The following is a 16912-nucleotide window of genomic DNA, read 5'->3' as shown; positions in this document are numbered from 1 at the left end:
CGTAGGCAGAGATACGTTCTGTGAGGACTTGGTAACCAGCTACAATGGGGCAGCCGGGATGACTGGGTTTGTGAATTTTAGGAAGAAGGTATAAGGTAGGGGTACGGGGTGTCGGTGGGGTCAGGAGGTTGATGGAGTCAGGTGAAAGGTTTTGTAGGGGGCCTAAGGTTCTGAGGATCCCTTGAAGCTCTGCCTGGACATAAGGAATGGGATTACCTTGGCAAACTTTGTATGTGGTGTTGTCTGAAAGCTGACGCAGTCCCTCAGCCACATACTCCCAACGATCAAGTACCACGGTCGTGGAACCCTTGTCCGCCGAAAGAATGACGATGGATCGGTCAGCCTTCAGATCACGGATAGCTTGGGCTTCAGCAGTGGTGATGTTGGGAGTAGGATTAAGGTTTTTTAAGAAGGATTGAGAGGCAAGGCTGGAAGTCAGAAATTCCTGGAAGGTTTGGTGAGGGTGATTTTGAGGAAGAGGAGGTGGGTCCCGCTGTGACGGAGGATGGAACTGTTCCAGGTAGGGTTCAATTTGGATACTGTCTTGGGGAGTTGGATCATTAGGAGTAGCACTAGGATCATTTCTCTTTGTGGCAAAGTGATATTTTCAGCAGATAGTATGAGTGCAGGACAGTAAATCTTTGACGAGGGCTGTTTGGTTGAATCTGGGAGTGGGGCTGAAGGTGAGGCCTTTGGATAGGACAGAGGTTTCGGATTGGGAGAGAGGTTTGGAGGAAAGGTTAATTACTGAATTAGGGTTTTGTGGTTCCAGATTGTGTTGATTGGAATTTTGAGATTTTGGAGGGAGTGGAGCTGGAAGTGGGAGATTGAGTAGATGAGAGAGACTGGGTTTGTGTGCAATGAGAGGAGGTTGAGGTTTTGCTGGAAAGGTTGTAAGGGCGAGTGAGTTGCCTTTCCGGAAGTGGGAAACCAGGGGATTGGATGGTTTTTTGAGGTGGAGGGTGGCATGCTGTTCTAATTTGTGGTTGGCCTGTAGGAGGATGCTCTGAACAGCCGGCGTGGATGTGGGAGAGGAGAGATTGAGGACTTTTATTAAGGATAGAAGTTGACGGGTGTATTCATTGGCTCAGTTGATGTGTAGGTGAAAGATTAGGTGGGTGAGGGCAATGGATTGTTCAGTTTGGAACTGGTATAGGGACTGATGGAAAGAAGGGTTGTAGCTAGAGATGGGAACTTTAAGGTGAGGCCTTTGAGGGTAATACCAAATGTCAGACAAGCCTGAGAAAATAAAATATGAGAGCATAATCTGGCTAGGGCGAAGGCATGTTTGCGGAGGGAATGTAAATAAAACTTAATGGGGTCGTTGTGTGGGTGTTGTGAGGGTGACATGGTATTAGAAGGTGGAAAGTGTAACATGAGGCTGAAATGAAAATGAAAATAGAAATATATGGGGAGAGATAAAGGTGAACTAGAAAGCAACTGGTGATCTGGTGTGAAAAAAGGCGAAAAAGTGTTGGTTAATGCTTGGTTATATTGATCCTGTGGTGAACTTGGGTTGGTAGACAACGATGTACATAAAGGTTAGATGATTGTGTTGCCGCCAAAACATGTTAAAGGACGGATAAATTCGGGAAAATTTCGAAAAAACTATGTGTAAATGTATTAAAAGGAGTGGTTTTGTGGTGGCAGATTAAGAAAATGAGGCTAACAATTGTCTGACGAAGAAATAATGACGTTAAAACCCGTGGGAAGCGGCTACAAATGATCAGTGACGTGGGAAAAACGGAAATGGAAATAAAGCAAAAGTTATTAGAACTAGCCGAAATGGTCGTTTCATAGGTGAAAGGAACTGTTTGTGAACTAGAAATGGTTGATTTTATATTAGCAGTAGTGTTGAAAGTGGAAAAGAAATTTTTTTGGGTTATGGTTCGGAAGTGGGTTATGTATTATTGAGTATATATAGGCGGGATAAAATTGTATAGTAGATTACGGTAAAAAGGAGAATGTGAATACAAAGTGAAACTACTCGCAAAAACAGAATAAGAAAATAAGATGACAGAAAAGATTTTGAAATGCAACAATGACAATAACGAACATAATTGTTGGGTTCAAGTTAATGATATTATAATTAAATTATTAATTAAATTAATGATTATAGATATACAATTAAGGTCTGCTTGAAGAGATTACCATGGCCTCATAGCCACTGGTTGAACTTTGGTCTTTTCACTGCATGAAATATCCATCACAATGCCACTTACTCCAAACAAGGGCTCTCACCATGGGCTTCGCGGAGGCAGAGCATTGGCCATCTCTGATGACAGCCATTGCTTGGAGTCCCAATGCCCTTAACAGACGGGCACCTACTTCTTAGCATGCGCAAAAGGGAGGTAAAACCTGACATCAATAGCGGGTGCCTTGCCTTGTTGGGGCTAAACTGTATAGATGCCTGGCAACCCCCACATGGACTTGCTACCATGGTAGGTACTGGATGACATCCCCCTTATGGAATGCACTTCTGTAAAATTTTTTGGAATCATGGAGGTCAAACTCAGTTATTGGGAACAAACATGAGTTAATAAAAAAAGTAGTACAAAACAAATATACACATAAGTAAATCATAAAGTAGGAAAAGCCATAACTGATGTCATACAAACAAGCTAGGTTGTCGCGAGGAAATATATCCTAGAGACTTTGTCTGAGAAAATATGCAGTTAGAGAGTGAGAATGCAACACAGGAAAAAAAGACGAAAGCAACGGCTTGGAGTCTGTGCTTGCTGTGCATGCACTCTCAAAAAGAGATGTGAATGCATATTTTTTGGGGGGTGGGGGAAGACATTAGCATTAGGGTTGTTATTCATAATCTGTTAAAGATTTCCAAATATGCATTAGGATTGTTATTTTTAATCTGCTCAAGATTTCCAAATATGCATTAGGATTGTTATTTGTAATCTGCTCAAGATTTCCAAATATGCATTAGGATTGTTATTTGTAATCTGCTCAAGATTTTCAAATATTTACAAGGAGACATCTTACTTTGCTTCAGTTTGACTTGAGCCAGCATATGGATTGTTAGGGTCATGTCAAGATAGAATTATGTCTCCATGTTACAAGTAACAAAGATTTAATTTGATTTTACTGAGAGATATTGTGTATAGCACAGACTGCTGACTGTGTACTGTATGTAATTATGAAACTTAACAATTTATCAAGTTCAGAAACATTGCTAGTACAATAAAATTTCTGTAAAGACATCTTTGAATTCTAATTTTGTTAAACAATGAGACCAGCCACACAATGACTAGCCACCTGTTGTTGTCGTGTTTCTGACTATTTCCAGATGAAGGTACACAAACAAGTAGATAACGTATGGAGAAGGCCATAACCTATCCAGAACCATCTCAAGGATAAAACATACAGGTGCTGTCAGCCACATACACTCCTGGAAATTGAAATAAGAACACCGTGAATTCATTGTCCCAGGAAGGGGAAACTTTATTGACACATTCCTGGGGTCAGATACATCACATGATCACACTGACAGAACCACAGGCACATAGACACAGGCAACAGAGCATGCACAATGTCGGCACTAGTACAGTGTATATCCACCTTTCGCTGCAATGCAGGCTGCTATTCTCCCATAGAGACGATCGTAGAGATGCTGGATGTAGTCCTGTGGAACGGTTTGCCATGCCACTTCCACCTGGCGCCTCAGTTGGACCAGCGTTCGTGCTGGACGTGCAGACCGCGTGAGACGACGCTTCATCCAGTCCCAAACATGCTAAATGGGGGACAGATCCGGAGATCTTGCTGGCCAGGGTAGTTGACTTACACCTTCTAGAGCATGTTGGGTGGCACGGGATACATGCGGATGTGCATTGTCCTGTTGGAACAGCAAGCTCCCTTGCCTGTCTAGGAATGGTAGAACGATGGGTTCGATGACGGTTTGGATGTACCGTGCACTATTCAGTGTCCCCTCGACGATCACCAGACGTGTAAGGCCGGTGTAGGAGATCGCTCCCCACACCATGATGCCGGGTGTTGGCCCTGTGTGCCTCGGTCGTATGCAGTCCTGATTGTGGCGCTCACCTGCACGGCGCCAAACATGCATACGACCATCATTGGCACCAAGGCAGAAGCGACTCTCATCGCTGAAGACGACACGTCTCCATTCGTCCCTCCATTCACGCCTGTCGCGACACCACTGGAGGCGGGCTGCACGATGTTGGGGCGTGAGCGGAAGACGGCCTAACGGTGTGCGGAACCGTAGCCCAGCTTCATGGAGACGGTTGTGAATGGTCCTCGCCGATACCCCAGGAGCAACAGTGTCCCTAATTTGCTGGGAAGTGGCGGTGCGGTCCCCTATGGCACTGCGTAGGATCCTACGGTCTTGGCGTGCATCCGTGCGTCGCTGCGGTCCGGTCCCAGGTCGATGGGCACGTGCACCTTCCGCCAACCACTGGCGACAACATCAATGTACTGTGGAGACCTCACGCACCACATGTTGAGCAATTTGGCGGTACGTCCACTTGGCCTCCCGCATGCCCACTATACGCCCTCGCTCAAATCCGTCAACTGCACATACGGTTCACGTCCACGCTGTCGCGGCATGCTACCAGTGTTAAAGACTGCGATGGAGCTCCGTATGCCACGGCAAACTGGCTGACACTGACGGTGGCGTGCACAAATGCTGCGCAGCTAGCGCCATTTGACGGCCAACACCGCGGTTCCTGGTGTGTCCGCTGTGCCGTGCGTGTGATCATTGCTTGTACAGCCCTCTCGCAGTGTCCGGAGCAAGTATGGTGGGTCTGACACACCGGTGTTAATGAGTTCTTTTTTCCATATCCAGGAGTGTATTTCCCCCCATGGTATAAGCTTGCAAGGTAGGTGCCTCTACAATGTAACTGGCAGGTATGTGTAGTTGTTTTCTATAGGGACAGTTGAGTGGGGGGAGCTTGCAATGCTAACAAGGTTCAAACAATTTTCAACAAGAATAGTTATTTTTCATATATGGTCAGCAGTGACTCGCCAGATTATGGTGAATTAAACAGAACTACTTTAAAACATCTTTTTGAGAATTTGAGAAGGTAAAATAGGAATTTGCTAAGAGAAACAATTGAAAACAATAAGAGCAAAAATAAAAACACAACAGAAACTTGATATCCTGAGTTAGGATCGCAAATGGCCCAGTAACGATCAGTGGAGAGGAGATTTAACTTGCATCAGATGATTTCTTTAAAGGTTTGTTAGTTCAAGAGATGAATCAGAAAAAATGTTAATCAATAATGTTATTCTACAGGCAATGATAGAAGAAGTTTATAAAGCCATTCAAAGTATAAGGAAAGGAAAAGCGTATGGAGATGAGCAAGTTAGTAGAAATGGTTAAGACTGGAGTCAAAGTAATACAAATTACAACTGCAAAATTGTTTGCAAAAGTCAATGAAAACAATTGTGTCATTCTAGGATGAAATTTCACTCTGCAGTGAAGTACGAGTTGATTTCAAACTTCCTAGCAAAAAACTGTCTGCCAGACTTGGAACATTTGCCTTTCATGGGTGAGATCTGACAGATCTATCCAAGCACATTGTGAGTGGATACTCAGAAACGGGATAACACGACTTGCGTAGTACGCATGGGTGGACCTTGTGTAGTACACATTTCTGCCGCAAGGCGTATATACCATAGCTCAGTGCCAGTTCAATGCCGCCACTGGTGTTGACCTGGCTTGTTCCATTCAACTGTGGGGATTGTTTTTGCTAGCACTGTTTTGTTCTTGTTTTCTTTTTTTTATGATGGCAAGTTATTGTTTTCTATGCAGCAAAAATGCTGCTGAAAGTGTTTTACTGTTTAAAGCAGCTTACCACGATGACGCTATGGGTATATTCAAATGTATGAGTGATTTGCTTCAATTAAAAATGGAGACATGTTGATTGATGACGAACCTCGTTCTGGACATCCAACTGGCCAAATCAACGAAAATATTGACCAAGTTCAAGAGCTTGTACTCAAAGACCATTATAAGAATATTGCACAAAAGTGTTCGTCTAAAAAAAGACCCAATTTGTGACAGACAGAAGACTGTTCTTCCACTGACAACACACAACCCTATACACAGCCATCTTTGTTAAGACAGTTTTTGGCTAAAATGGCATGGTTCTGCTGCCCCACATACCTTACTAACCTGACCTGACTCCAAGCGACTTTTTCTTATTTTCACGCAGGAAAAGGGGCATGAAAGGACACCAATTTGACAACACTGAAAAAACCATTTCTACAGGTGACTACAAAAAATGTTTTGAATAGTGGAAGCTGCAGTGGGTCAAATGTATTAGTTGTGATGGATAGTATTTTACGGGGATATGTTGTTTTGTCAACAACTGGAAAATATTAAGCTTTTAAATTATTTTTTTTTATTTTTTTTGTTTGTACCCTCTACAGCTTTACCTCCACCATCACCTTCTCTCCTACGTTCCAAACTTCTATGAAGTTTTCCTGAATACCTTGTGCAATTAGCATTCCTGGAAGAAAAGATACTGCAGAAAATTGGCTTCGCCACAATATACGGGCTTATTTCTGGAATGAATTTTCACTCTGCAGCAAATTGTGGGCATCAATTCAAAACCTCCTAGAAAATCAAAACGGTTTTGAAATTTATTTATAAATTAAAATTACAATCCCCAGTGGCCACTAAAATTCATCATGTCGGCAAACATTTGTTAGTCACATCCTTCCTTGCGTGATCTGTCGTCTTACTTGACGGTCTGCTACCATCATGCAGATGTACTGTTCACTTGTTGCTGGAGTTCATTCTTTGTGTTATATTGTCCATTAGGTAAACAATGTAATGCACCAGACTACTCTGGAGCAGCTCTACTGAATGTGGACATAAAATACCACTTTAAAAAGTGTGTGTGTGTGTGTGTGTGTGTGTGTGTGTGTGTGTGTGTGTGTGTGTGTGTGTGTGTGTTCGGTAATTCTTGTTTGCAAATGAAATATATCAGGTGCCTCTACTCTGGGTCATCAGGCTCATTTTCTCTGGCGTTTCGGCAGATATTTGCAATTCCATTTTGCTTTCGATTGATGCTGGGTGTTGCATGAAAGACGTGATGAGCAGTATTTATTTGGGCTGACTCCTGCTACATGTTGCAAAAAAGAAATTGCAAGTATCAGCTGAAACAACAGAGAAAATGCACCTGATGACCCTTAGGAGAAACAGCCTATGTAGAGAAGGGGTCACTAGCAGAAAGACCTACAAATTATCATTGTTTGGTAAAAATGGGAGCTAGCTCTCAATATAAACCAATTTAATGTACAACTCAAAGACCTTATACTGTTTTAATACCACAGAACTCACATATCATTACTCTATAAATGTGAATTACAAGCATAAGTCAATAAATTTTAATTCTAATTGTCTTCAGGTTGGCAGTATTGCTTAGTACACTAACCGGCTGCTAGATGGCACCATTTCCTTTGCTTGTGACAGGTTTCAGCATAGTCACATCACTTCGCTTTGCACTCTTGCGAAGTTGACATCATTGTGTCACCCTCTGTGGGTCGACAGAAGTGTCCGATCCCAAGTGTCGGCTTTGACTCGTGACGTAAGGGTGTTGTGGTGTGTGACGTCATGGAGTTTGGTTTGTGTGTGTGACGTGTTTTGTTGTGCCCTCTGGTGGTATGTTAAGGGCTTTTGTTTGCGCGGTGTAATGGGCTCAGTTTGCTCTTGCTCATTATACAGAATTGTTCGAGTGTTGGTTGTGTTTGTAGTGGAATTCATTTCGGTGAGTTAAAGATTCTGTGTGAAGGTTAATTTACTGTTGTTCACTTTATGTCGTGTAGTAATTTTAGTAAAATTAATCGGTTGTGGTTTTTCTTCAGGAATTGATACGACGTAAAAATTAATAGCGTGCGTTTGAGGGAAATGATGGGGAACACCACTTTGGAACTGATAAAGTTTCTGCAGCTGTTCGGTTTAATTGCCAAGGTTGTGAAGTGCTCTATTTGTCGCGAAGAAATGAAGTTGGCTTAAGTTCCGATGCGCGTGTGTGTGTGTGTTTGTGTGTGTGTGTGTGTGTGTGTGTGTGTGTGTGTGTGTGTGTGTGTGTGTGTGTGTGGGCGCGCGCGTTTGTGGTGGCCAACCTAGTTTGTGGCACCGGAACTTTTTTGTGGTAAGTTATTATTTTTTTTTTTGTTTTTAGTGTATGTGCTGTGTGTTGGGGTCGAGGGAAGTGTTTTATCGAAATATGTGGCTGTGAATATTGGTATTGGTATCGGGAGATTTTTTTTAGCTACACAGGTCAAGGGAAGTGATCGATCCCAATGTGTGGCTGTCAATGTTGGTATCGGGAGATGTTTTTGAGCTACATAGGTCAAGGGAAGTGTTTGATCCTAATTTGTGGAATCGGGAGCTGCTGTTGAGCTATATAGGTCAAAGGAAGTGTTCAATTCCAATTTATGGGATCAAGAGCTGCTGTTGTGCTATATAGGTCAAGGGAAGTGTCCGATTCCAGAAGATATTGTGTTTAGTGGTATTTGGGGAGTTTTGTGATGTCTGTTTTTTTCCGTCATTTTGTGTGGTTTTGTATGGGGTTGGTGTCTAAATTTGTTTATATTTAGTTTGTTCCCACCCAAAAAAAAAACCATTTCCCGCACTTGTCCCGTTAGTGTCATTAGGTTTCCTGTGGAACATGTGTATGTTTGTATTTCCCTCTTTATAATGTGTACGTAATGACTTTATATGTGCCATGTTGGAATTGTGGTTTACAGTCGTTCCCACCATATTTGTGACATCATGGGTCAAAGCAGATGGGCAGGATCAAACGCATCCGTATTTACCTCTCTGTTCACACCAATGAAAAACAGTGTTCTGTGATCTGCTTTTTTTGAGTACTGGAGGTGTACCAGGAGCTGATTTCAACTTTCAACACAATATGAGACAAATGGTGCAATATGGTCAATATTTTATGGAAGCAAGGTGTTTACCAGTGTGCCAAGCAATTCAAAAGTGCTTTGAACAAGCATAGAGAACAAGGACACAGGAAGACTTCAACTCAACCCACTATTGATGCCAACATTGAGCCATGTCTATTACTTGATTTTGTATAACTGTAAGTCTCAACTCTTCTGCCAGAAGACAGAGCCTCTAGCTCCGAAAGCTTGTAAAAGTTAAACCATTTTGCGTATGTGTTTCCCTGGCGCTGCAGGGTAAGTAAATTTTTTATGTACCCATTCACATTATATTATCAAATATAAAAATGAAACAGTTCCAGCCACACACGAAAATTATACTGTAAGGTAAACTGATTGCCAATTGGTCTGCTTCATATAGGCAACGAGGTAATGGTTCTACGTGAATATTAATAAACAAGAAATGAGGTGCTATATTTTGAGTACTGAAATTGCAACCATTTGAAATTCTTCAAATGTAATTCACTGTTACATTGGATTGTCAAAAATTGCCTTAATTTTCACATTTTCCAAATTTCATTATATGTTTTTGGACTGTAGGTAGCACAGCTCAAGCTCTTGTTAAGTAGGAGGGTGAAAACCCGATTGCAAGTTACCAAAACCAATGAATTTAAATTCACGGGAGAAAGGTCTACTATCATGTGTGACAATAGAGAAATCTCTTGTGAAGTTTTTGGATTTTTACTGTTGTTTTTTCTCCCAATTAACTTTCTGATATAGTCTCCTATTCATCTTTTTCTGTGCCAATGGCCAATTTAGGTCCCCTATTAGATTCAATAAAAGTAAAAATGTAAAGCTAGCATCAGTCCAAGCGAGCACCAATGTTCTTCAATAGACACAGTGATCATGGAGGTGGCCTTTGTCCTTTTACATTTGAACTGACGTACCCAGCCAGTTACAGAGGGGCCAACAGTTTAGTATGGTCAGAACCATGGCATAGCCTGATGTTTTTTTACAAACACTAATTGATGTGAGAAGTGAAATAAACCATAAATGACTATAAAAATGTATGGACAGACTACAGACAGAGCCCCTGTACATTTCTATTTAGACCTAGTGTCAAAATGAGCCACACTAGAGATCATCTTAGGACAAGAAATCCATCAATGGGTCTACAAGCATAGTAGCTAGTGGTATTATTACAAGGTTTCACTTGCGCCATAATTTCCACTAATATAAACCAAGCACATTAATGTATTTCAATCAAATACATCTGCATGAATCAGAATTTTAAAATGTCTGTAAATATTGTCATTCCACTAATTTGGATGAAAACCACACAGCAGTCCAAGTGAAGTGCTGGTAAACAGTGAACAGAGTAGTATCAAATACCACATAGGAGAAACTGAATGACTAAACAGCATTCTCAATCACAAAAACTCACTCTAACGTGTCATTATGTTCCAAGACAAACTTTTTCGATTATCACTTAACAAATACCATACACTATATAGGACCCTGAAACATTTCTACAAATACCTGTTTACTTCACTCTCACTGTATGAAATACTCTATTGACTCCCCATACAAAAGGACAAAAAGTGCATACAAAAGTTGCTTTAGCTAGAACAAATAATTAATTTACGTAATAATAGTAATAATCCAGAATGCTTACCTTATGCCGAAGGTAACATTAGTGTGTCACTTTGAGGAGGGTGTTTCCGTCTTACAACAGACTTCAATGACAGAGAATATTTTACAAGGTAAGTAGCCTGGTTATGAATGAGAACTTATCAACTTTTTGCGTGTACTGAAGATTGTGATACTGGCATTCCGAATTTAACAATGATATACAGAATACAGAAGCGACCGATTCCACCAGTCTGCTTTGAACCATGATGTCGCCAATATGGCGGTAACAACCATTCACTATGACTTTAATATTGTGCCTATGATGTCATTGCGTAAACATGACAACAAAAGTGAAAATAAATTGAAAAACCACCACACACATCTTCTTCCAAAAATATAGTCAAACTAACAGGACAAGCGTGGTAAATTGGGGGTTTTTGGGTGGGGACAAACTAAATATAAACACACACCACCGTACCAAATGACAAAATAAAATTCCCAACTTCCGCTACACACAATATCCTCTGGAATGGGTCAGTTCCCTTCACCTGTATAGCTCAACACCTAGACAAACAAAATTGGAATCGAACACTTCCCTTGACCTATATAGCTCAACAGCAGCTGCTCACAATACCAAATAACTAATACCACCAACCAAACAACTCAGAAGGGGTCGACAGAAGCGTCCGATCTCATGCGTCGGCTTTGACCTGTGGGTGTTGTGGTGTGTGACGTCATGACGGCGCGGAGTTTGGTTTGTGAGTGTGGCGTGTTTGTAGATGTCGTCAACTTGTGGTTTGTTGTGCCCTCTGGTGGTATGTTCAGGGTTATCACTTGTTTGGTATATTAGGATCAGTTTGATGTTGCTCTGTGGCGAGTGCTGCTTGCATATTTTTGAAGCGGAATTTGTATCAGTGAGTTAACGGTTTTGTGTGAAGGTTAATGTAGTGATGATTGCTGTACATCAGGTGGTTTTGTTATTAAGTTTAATCGGTTGTGGTTTTTTGTTCAGGAATGGATATGAAAGACAAAATCAATAGTTCTCGGTTGAGGGCTATGATGGGGGACACAGCTTTAGAGCTGATTAAGTTCCTACAGCTTTTTGGCTTAATTGCCGAGGTGGTGAAGTGCGGTGTGTGCCGTGAACCAATGAAATTGGTTAAAGTTCCAGCCTCTCGGACCAGGGATGGTTATATGTGGCGCTGTCGCAAAGACGACATATGGCGTTCCATACGGCGCGGTACCTGGTTCGAGAAGTCTAGGTTGGGCACGTGCGAGATTGTGCTTGTTACATATTATTTTTGTTATAGATCCCCACAGAGTTTTTGCGTGCATGAGACTGGTGTGAGTGAGAGGAGCGTTTTAGATTGGTATTCCTTTTGTCGTGAAGTGTGTTCGGAATTTATTAAGTACAGGGGTAAGTTGGGGGGGGGGGGGGGGCATATGGTTGTTGTGGAGGTGGACGAGTCACAGTTTGGGAAGAGGAAGTATGGGAGGGGGAAGTCTGTGGATGGTCTTTGGGTGTGGGGGGCTGTTGTTCCGGGGGTGGGGGTTCCGAATGTGTTTTTAGGGTTGTGGAAGGGAGGTCCAAGGCTGAATTAGTGGGGTTAATTGAGGAAGATATAGAGCCGGGGTCCACAATAGTTTCTGATGCTTTTTCTTCTTATAGGGGGTTGGGTGAGAGGGGATTTAATCATTTAGTAGTGAACCATAGTTTAGAGTTTAAGAATTATGAGACAGGGGCTTGTACTAATACAATAGAGGGGATGTGGGGGGGGGGGGGGCGGTTAAGTCAGTTCTTGGGAGGGGGAAGAGGCGCTCTTCCAAACTTCAGTCTCATTTAGATGAGTACTGTTGGCAGAAAGTGTCCCAGAGGGCTATTGTATTGTTCGGGTTTTCTTAAGGGCTGTGGGTAAAATGTATAGGCCGAAAGTTGTTAGTTAGGGTGGTCTGGGTAGGTGGGTGGCGGGCTGTGGCTCAGGGTGGGGTGGGTGGTTTATTTTGTTGTTTAGTATTTGTTAAGGTGGAGGGGGGGGGATGGAGAGTGGGAGTGTGTTTGTTTTTTGTTTTAGTTGTGGAGGATCTATTTTGTTCAAGTTTTTGTTGAGTAGTAGTGTGTGATTGAGATTTTTTTATGTTGCATTTGATTTTTGTTTGTGTTTCTTATTTTGGGGTCAGGAAGAGGGGTTGGGCGGGGGGTTGAGGTCTGGGTGGGTTGGGTTTTTCTTTTGGTTCAGTATTTTTTCATTGGTTTGCGTGTTTGCACGTGTGTGTGTGTGTGTGTGTGTGTGTGTGTGTGTGTGTGTCTGTGTGTGAGATTGTGGTGGCCAATCTAGTTTGTGGGGCTGGAACTTTCTTGTGGTAAGTTCTCATTTTTTTTGTTTTTGGTGTATGTGTTGTGTATTGGGGTATAGGGAAGTGTTTCATTGAAATTTGTGGCTGTGAAGGTTGGTATTGGTATTGGAAGATGTTTTTGAGTTACATAGGTTAAGGGAAGTCTTTGTTCGTAATGTTTGGTGGTGCATTTTGATTTGTATTGGGAGATGGGATCGGGAGCTGCTGTAGATCTATATAGGTCAAGGGAAGTGTCCGATTCCAGATAATATTGTTTTGTGGTATTTGGTGAGTTTTGTGATGTCTATTTTTTTCGTTGTTTTGTGTGGTTTTGTATGGGGGTGGGTGGCTAAATTTGTTTAGATTTAGTTTCTCACCACCCAAAAACCCCCAATTTCCCACGCTTGTCCCGTTAGAGTCATTAGGCTTTTTGTGAAACGTGTCTCTGTGTTTTTCGACGTATTTTTGTCTTTATGATACGTATGCAACGATTTTATATCTGCCATATTGGAATTGTAGTTTATGGTTGTTTCCGCCATATTTGTGACGTCATGGGTCAAAGCGGACGGATGGGATCGGACGCTTCCGTATTTCCCTCAGAAGTACCCCACTATCATAACACGAAAAAATACACCGAAAAAAATGACTACTTACGACAAAAAAATTCCGGCTCTGCACTCTAGGTCAGCCACTACAATCACACACACAACCCATAAAGCTGCAAAAATTTGATGAGGGACAAAGCACTGTCCCTCATCTCTGCACGAAAATGCACACTGTTGAACTTATCCGTCATATCCTCCATACCTAATTTAGCAACAAATTAATTTAAACAAATTCACACATGACATACAGCAAACAGCACTAGAATAACTTAGACACAACAAAAACTAAATTGTTAACTCACTTAAACAAATTCCTGTTGAAGCACAGTCAAAAACAATACCTCACGGGTCAAGCAGTAACACAAAAATGAACCCAATACACCACATAACACGCAATCCATAAACACACCACCAGAGGGCACCACTGACCCCAACAAAATGACACCTATAAACATGCCACACTCAAACTAAACTCCATGCTGTCGTGATGTCACACACCACAACAGCCTTAAATCACAGGTCATCAAAGCCGATGGGTGGGATCGGACGCTTCCATTGACCCCACCACTGATACTGTATTTTCTGTAAATGCAGAAAGTAGTGACACACTGATCTGTAACATAACCCACAAGATCTACTTTAGACTGTGAGATCATAGTTTTGTTTGGCAGCAAGTGGCAAAGCCATCATATGTGTCACAACCACCATTGTCCCCATCAAAAATCCTGCTTCTCCTGGAATAGTACTCCTGAAAAGTGTTTCACAATTTGATTGCCTTTTTTGTGCCACAATATGAACACTGCAATCACAGAGATGCTACCAAAACTGTTTGTGTGCCTTTGGACAGTGGAGCACCTGAAGAGTATGAGTTACTGAAAATAATCTGTACCTGACATGACACCTTTATTATTCATTAACAACAGCTGTCAGTATTTTCTTATTCAATTAATGAAAAATAGTCTTCTGAAAACTGAGACAAAATGGTTGACCTCACTAACACATTTAGTGGAAATACCTTCCATTTTCCATAGTTTATCTATCTATGATATGGGCTGCCCCCCCCCCCTTCCACACACACACCAGCAACCAGAAATGTAGGAGGAAACAAAATGAAACTTCACATGTTGAAAGGGTATGTGACGTAATTTCAGTGATCACAAAACTGAGTCTAATTTACACAGAACTTGGCAGTATTATCCACTTATTATCGATATGACATTACACTGCCTCTGTTCTACATGTATGAATTGAGTTGGTTGGGAATGATTTCATAAAGCCATTGTGCCCTCTTCCGAGACAAGCTGGCCCACAAGTGTTGTAAGTGGTCCTTGATATCCTGGATATTGGGACGAGGACAGCGCTGAAATCCGACATGTGCCATGCAGAAAGGGATTGTCCTGTTGTAATACTACAGCATGAAAGACAGCACATTAGATCACAGGATGTCAGTTACATACCTTTGTGCCATTGGAGACCCCTCCAACCAGCTGTGATCTGGCTCCCACACCATATCTGTCTCTCACCATCTCACCAAAACATTTGAAGGGTGGTATCTCTTCACAGGTTGACAACATACTCACCAATGATGGTTACCTGTGGTAGTGTAGAACTGCAATTCATTACTGAACACAATATGATACCACTCATTGGCAGCCCATGCTTCCCTGACATAGCACCACTCCAAACGCAGCTGTTTCACATTGTGGTCTTAAAAGCAGCCTACCTGGTCCAGCTGCTGCTAGTCTCTGACCCATGGCGCCGGATGACAAAGAATGTTTTAGGGAATCCATTACTTGTTCTCAGATGGTAGACAGAGATGTGAAGGGATTATGATGTACTTGCTGCACAATACAGCAATCCTTCCTGTCATTATGTCAATTGGAACATTGATGATGAGTATGCCTGCCCTCACATTCTCTCGCAGGCTATCATCTGGCACATAAAATTGCCCAGCAAATCTAGATACTGAATGATTTAATTATGCACACAAATGAGGCCCCTTATACATACTTAATAGTGCTGTCTCACTCAAGTAGGTGGCATCTCCATGTCCTTTTATATCTACATATATACCCTGAAGGCTACTATTTGGTGCATGGCAGAGAGTACTTTATACCACTGCTAGTCATTCCTTTTCCTGTACAGAAGGCAAATGGAATGAGGAGAAAAAAACAACTGTCTATATGCTTCCATACAAGCTCCACTTTCTCTTGTCTTCGTGGTCCTCGCGTAAAATGTGTTGGCAACAGAATCATTTTACAGTAAGCCACAAAACCTGGTTTTCTTCATGTGGTATCCTTTATAGACGAGCTGCACTTTCCTAAAATTCTCCCTATACACTGAAGCCAAATATTTGTTTCCCCTACCACTGACATTAAATGCTCATCCTGTTTCATATTGCTTTGCAACATTACCTATGCCTACTCAACATGACTGTGCAAGTAGCACACCACACATTATTTGAACAGTGAAGGATTATTTTCCCTCCTCATCTCCACTAACTTACCCTTTTCTACATTTACAGCAGGCTGCCATTAATCACAAAATTTAGAAATTTTGTTGAAGTCATCCTGCATCCTTCTACAGTCACTCAATGATGATACTTTCCCAAATACTACAGTGTTATCAGCAAATAGTTGCAGAATACTCTTCAGTCTATACATTAGATAATTTATGTGTGCAGAGAGAGCCTTCACAGTGATCACTCAACATCTAACACTGTTCATGCCCTTTATGTAATACTCTACCAAGCATGATAACATTAAACAAGAACAATGGCAATTAATGTACTCTGGTTGTCATTCTGCTGGTCTATGAGCATAGCAACTCTGACTGTTTTTACGTATCTGCCATTAAGTGGATGCACGTATGAAGTTACGCCAAGATCTGACCATGTCTTCTGGGCACTTTCATCCTTTTTGTCAGGGTCAGTATGTAAATAATATTCATCAAAATACTCACCAGGGTCTCTTACACAATCTAATGTAAGTTTCCCGAATTTACCTTGCAGCTTTAGCTTTTATGCCAAAAGGTGCAATAAATATGGCGTGAAAATATAAACCTATGTTATTAAGTAAAGCTGTTGCCTCAACCTTTCTATGGCATTCACGTTCATTAGCTTCATCAACTTCTAAAAAAATAAGCACTTTCTCGGGTAATCTAGATATCGGGCTATGCTACAACTCAGCCGTCACCACAATCAAGATTTTCAGAAGAGAGTGGGGGAGGAGGCTCCAGCCAATACCACTCTCATACTCTAACACTTGTTACACTACACTACACTACAATACGAGCAGTATTTGTTCACTGCTGAAACGACCAACGTGAAGTAAAAACATAATGCCACTTGTCAGTGTGAGATTTGCCAATTAATTAATGTAAGCATCATCACACTTACCTGATCAAATTTGTTTAGTAATATAAGCTCCGGCGATGCACCCGGCACCGATTTGAAGGTCACATCTTCGCTG

General features: G+C 41.7%; 1 protein-coding gene across 1 annotated transcript in view; it reads right to left on the bottom strand.

The window, feature by feature from the left end:
- LOC126354458 (selenoprotein M-like) overlaps positions 1-16912 on the bottom strand; it is a 43512-nt gene that overhangs the window by 25485 nt on the left and 1115 nt on the right. Inside the window, exon 3 of the mRNA XM_050004157.1 lies at positions 16840-16909. Within this exon, the coding sequence (XP_049860114.1) occupies positions 16840-16909 (70 nt within the window). The remainder of the gene's footprint in view (positions 1-16839; positions 16910-16912) is intronic.

Source organism: Schistocerca gregaria, chromosome 1 (assembly GCF_023897955.1).
Source record: "Schistocerca gregaria isolate iqSchGreg1 chromosome 1, iqSchGreg1.2, whole genome shotgun sequence".
Lineage (NCBI taxonomy): Eukaryota > Metazoa > Arthropoda > Insecta > Orthoptera > Acrididae > Schistocerca > Schistocerca gregaria.
This window is presented reverse-complemented; position numbering and strand designations above follow the sequence as displayed.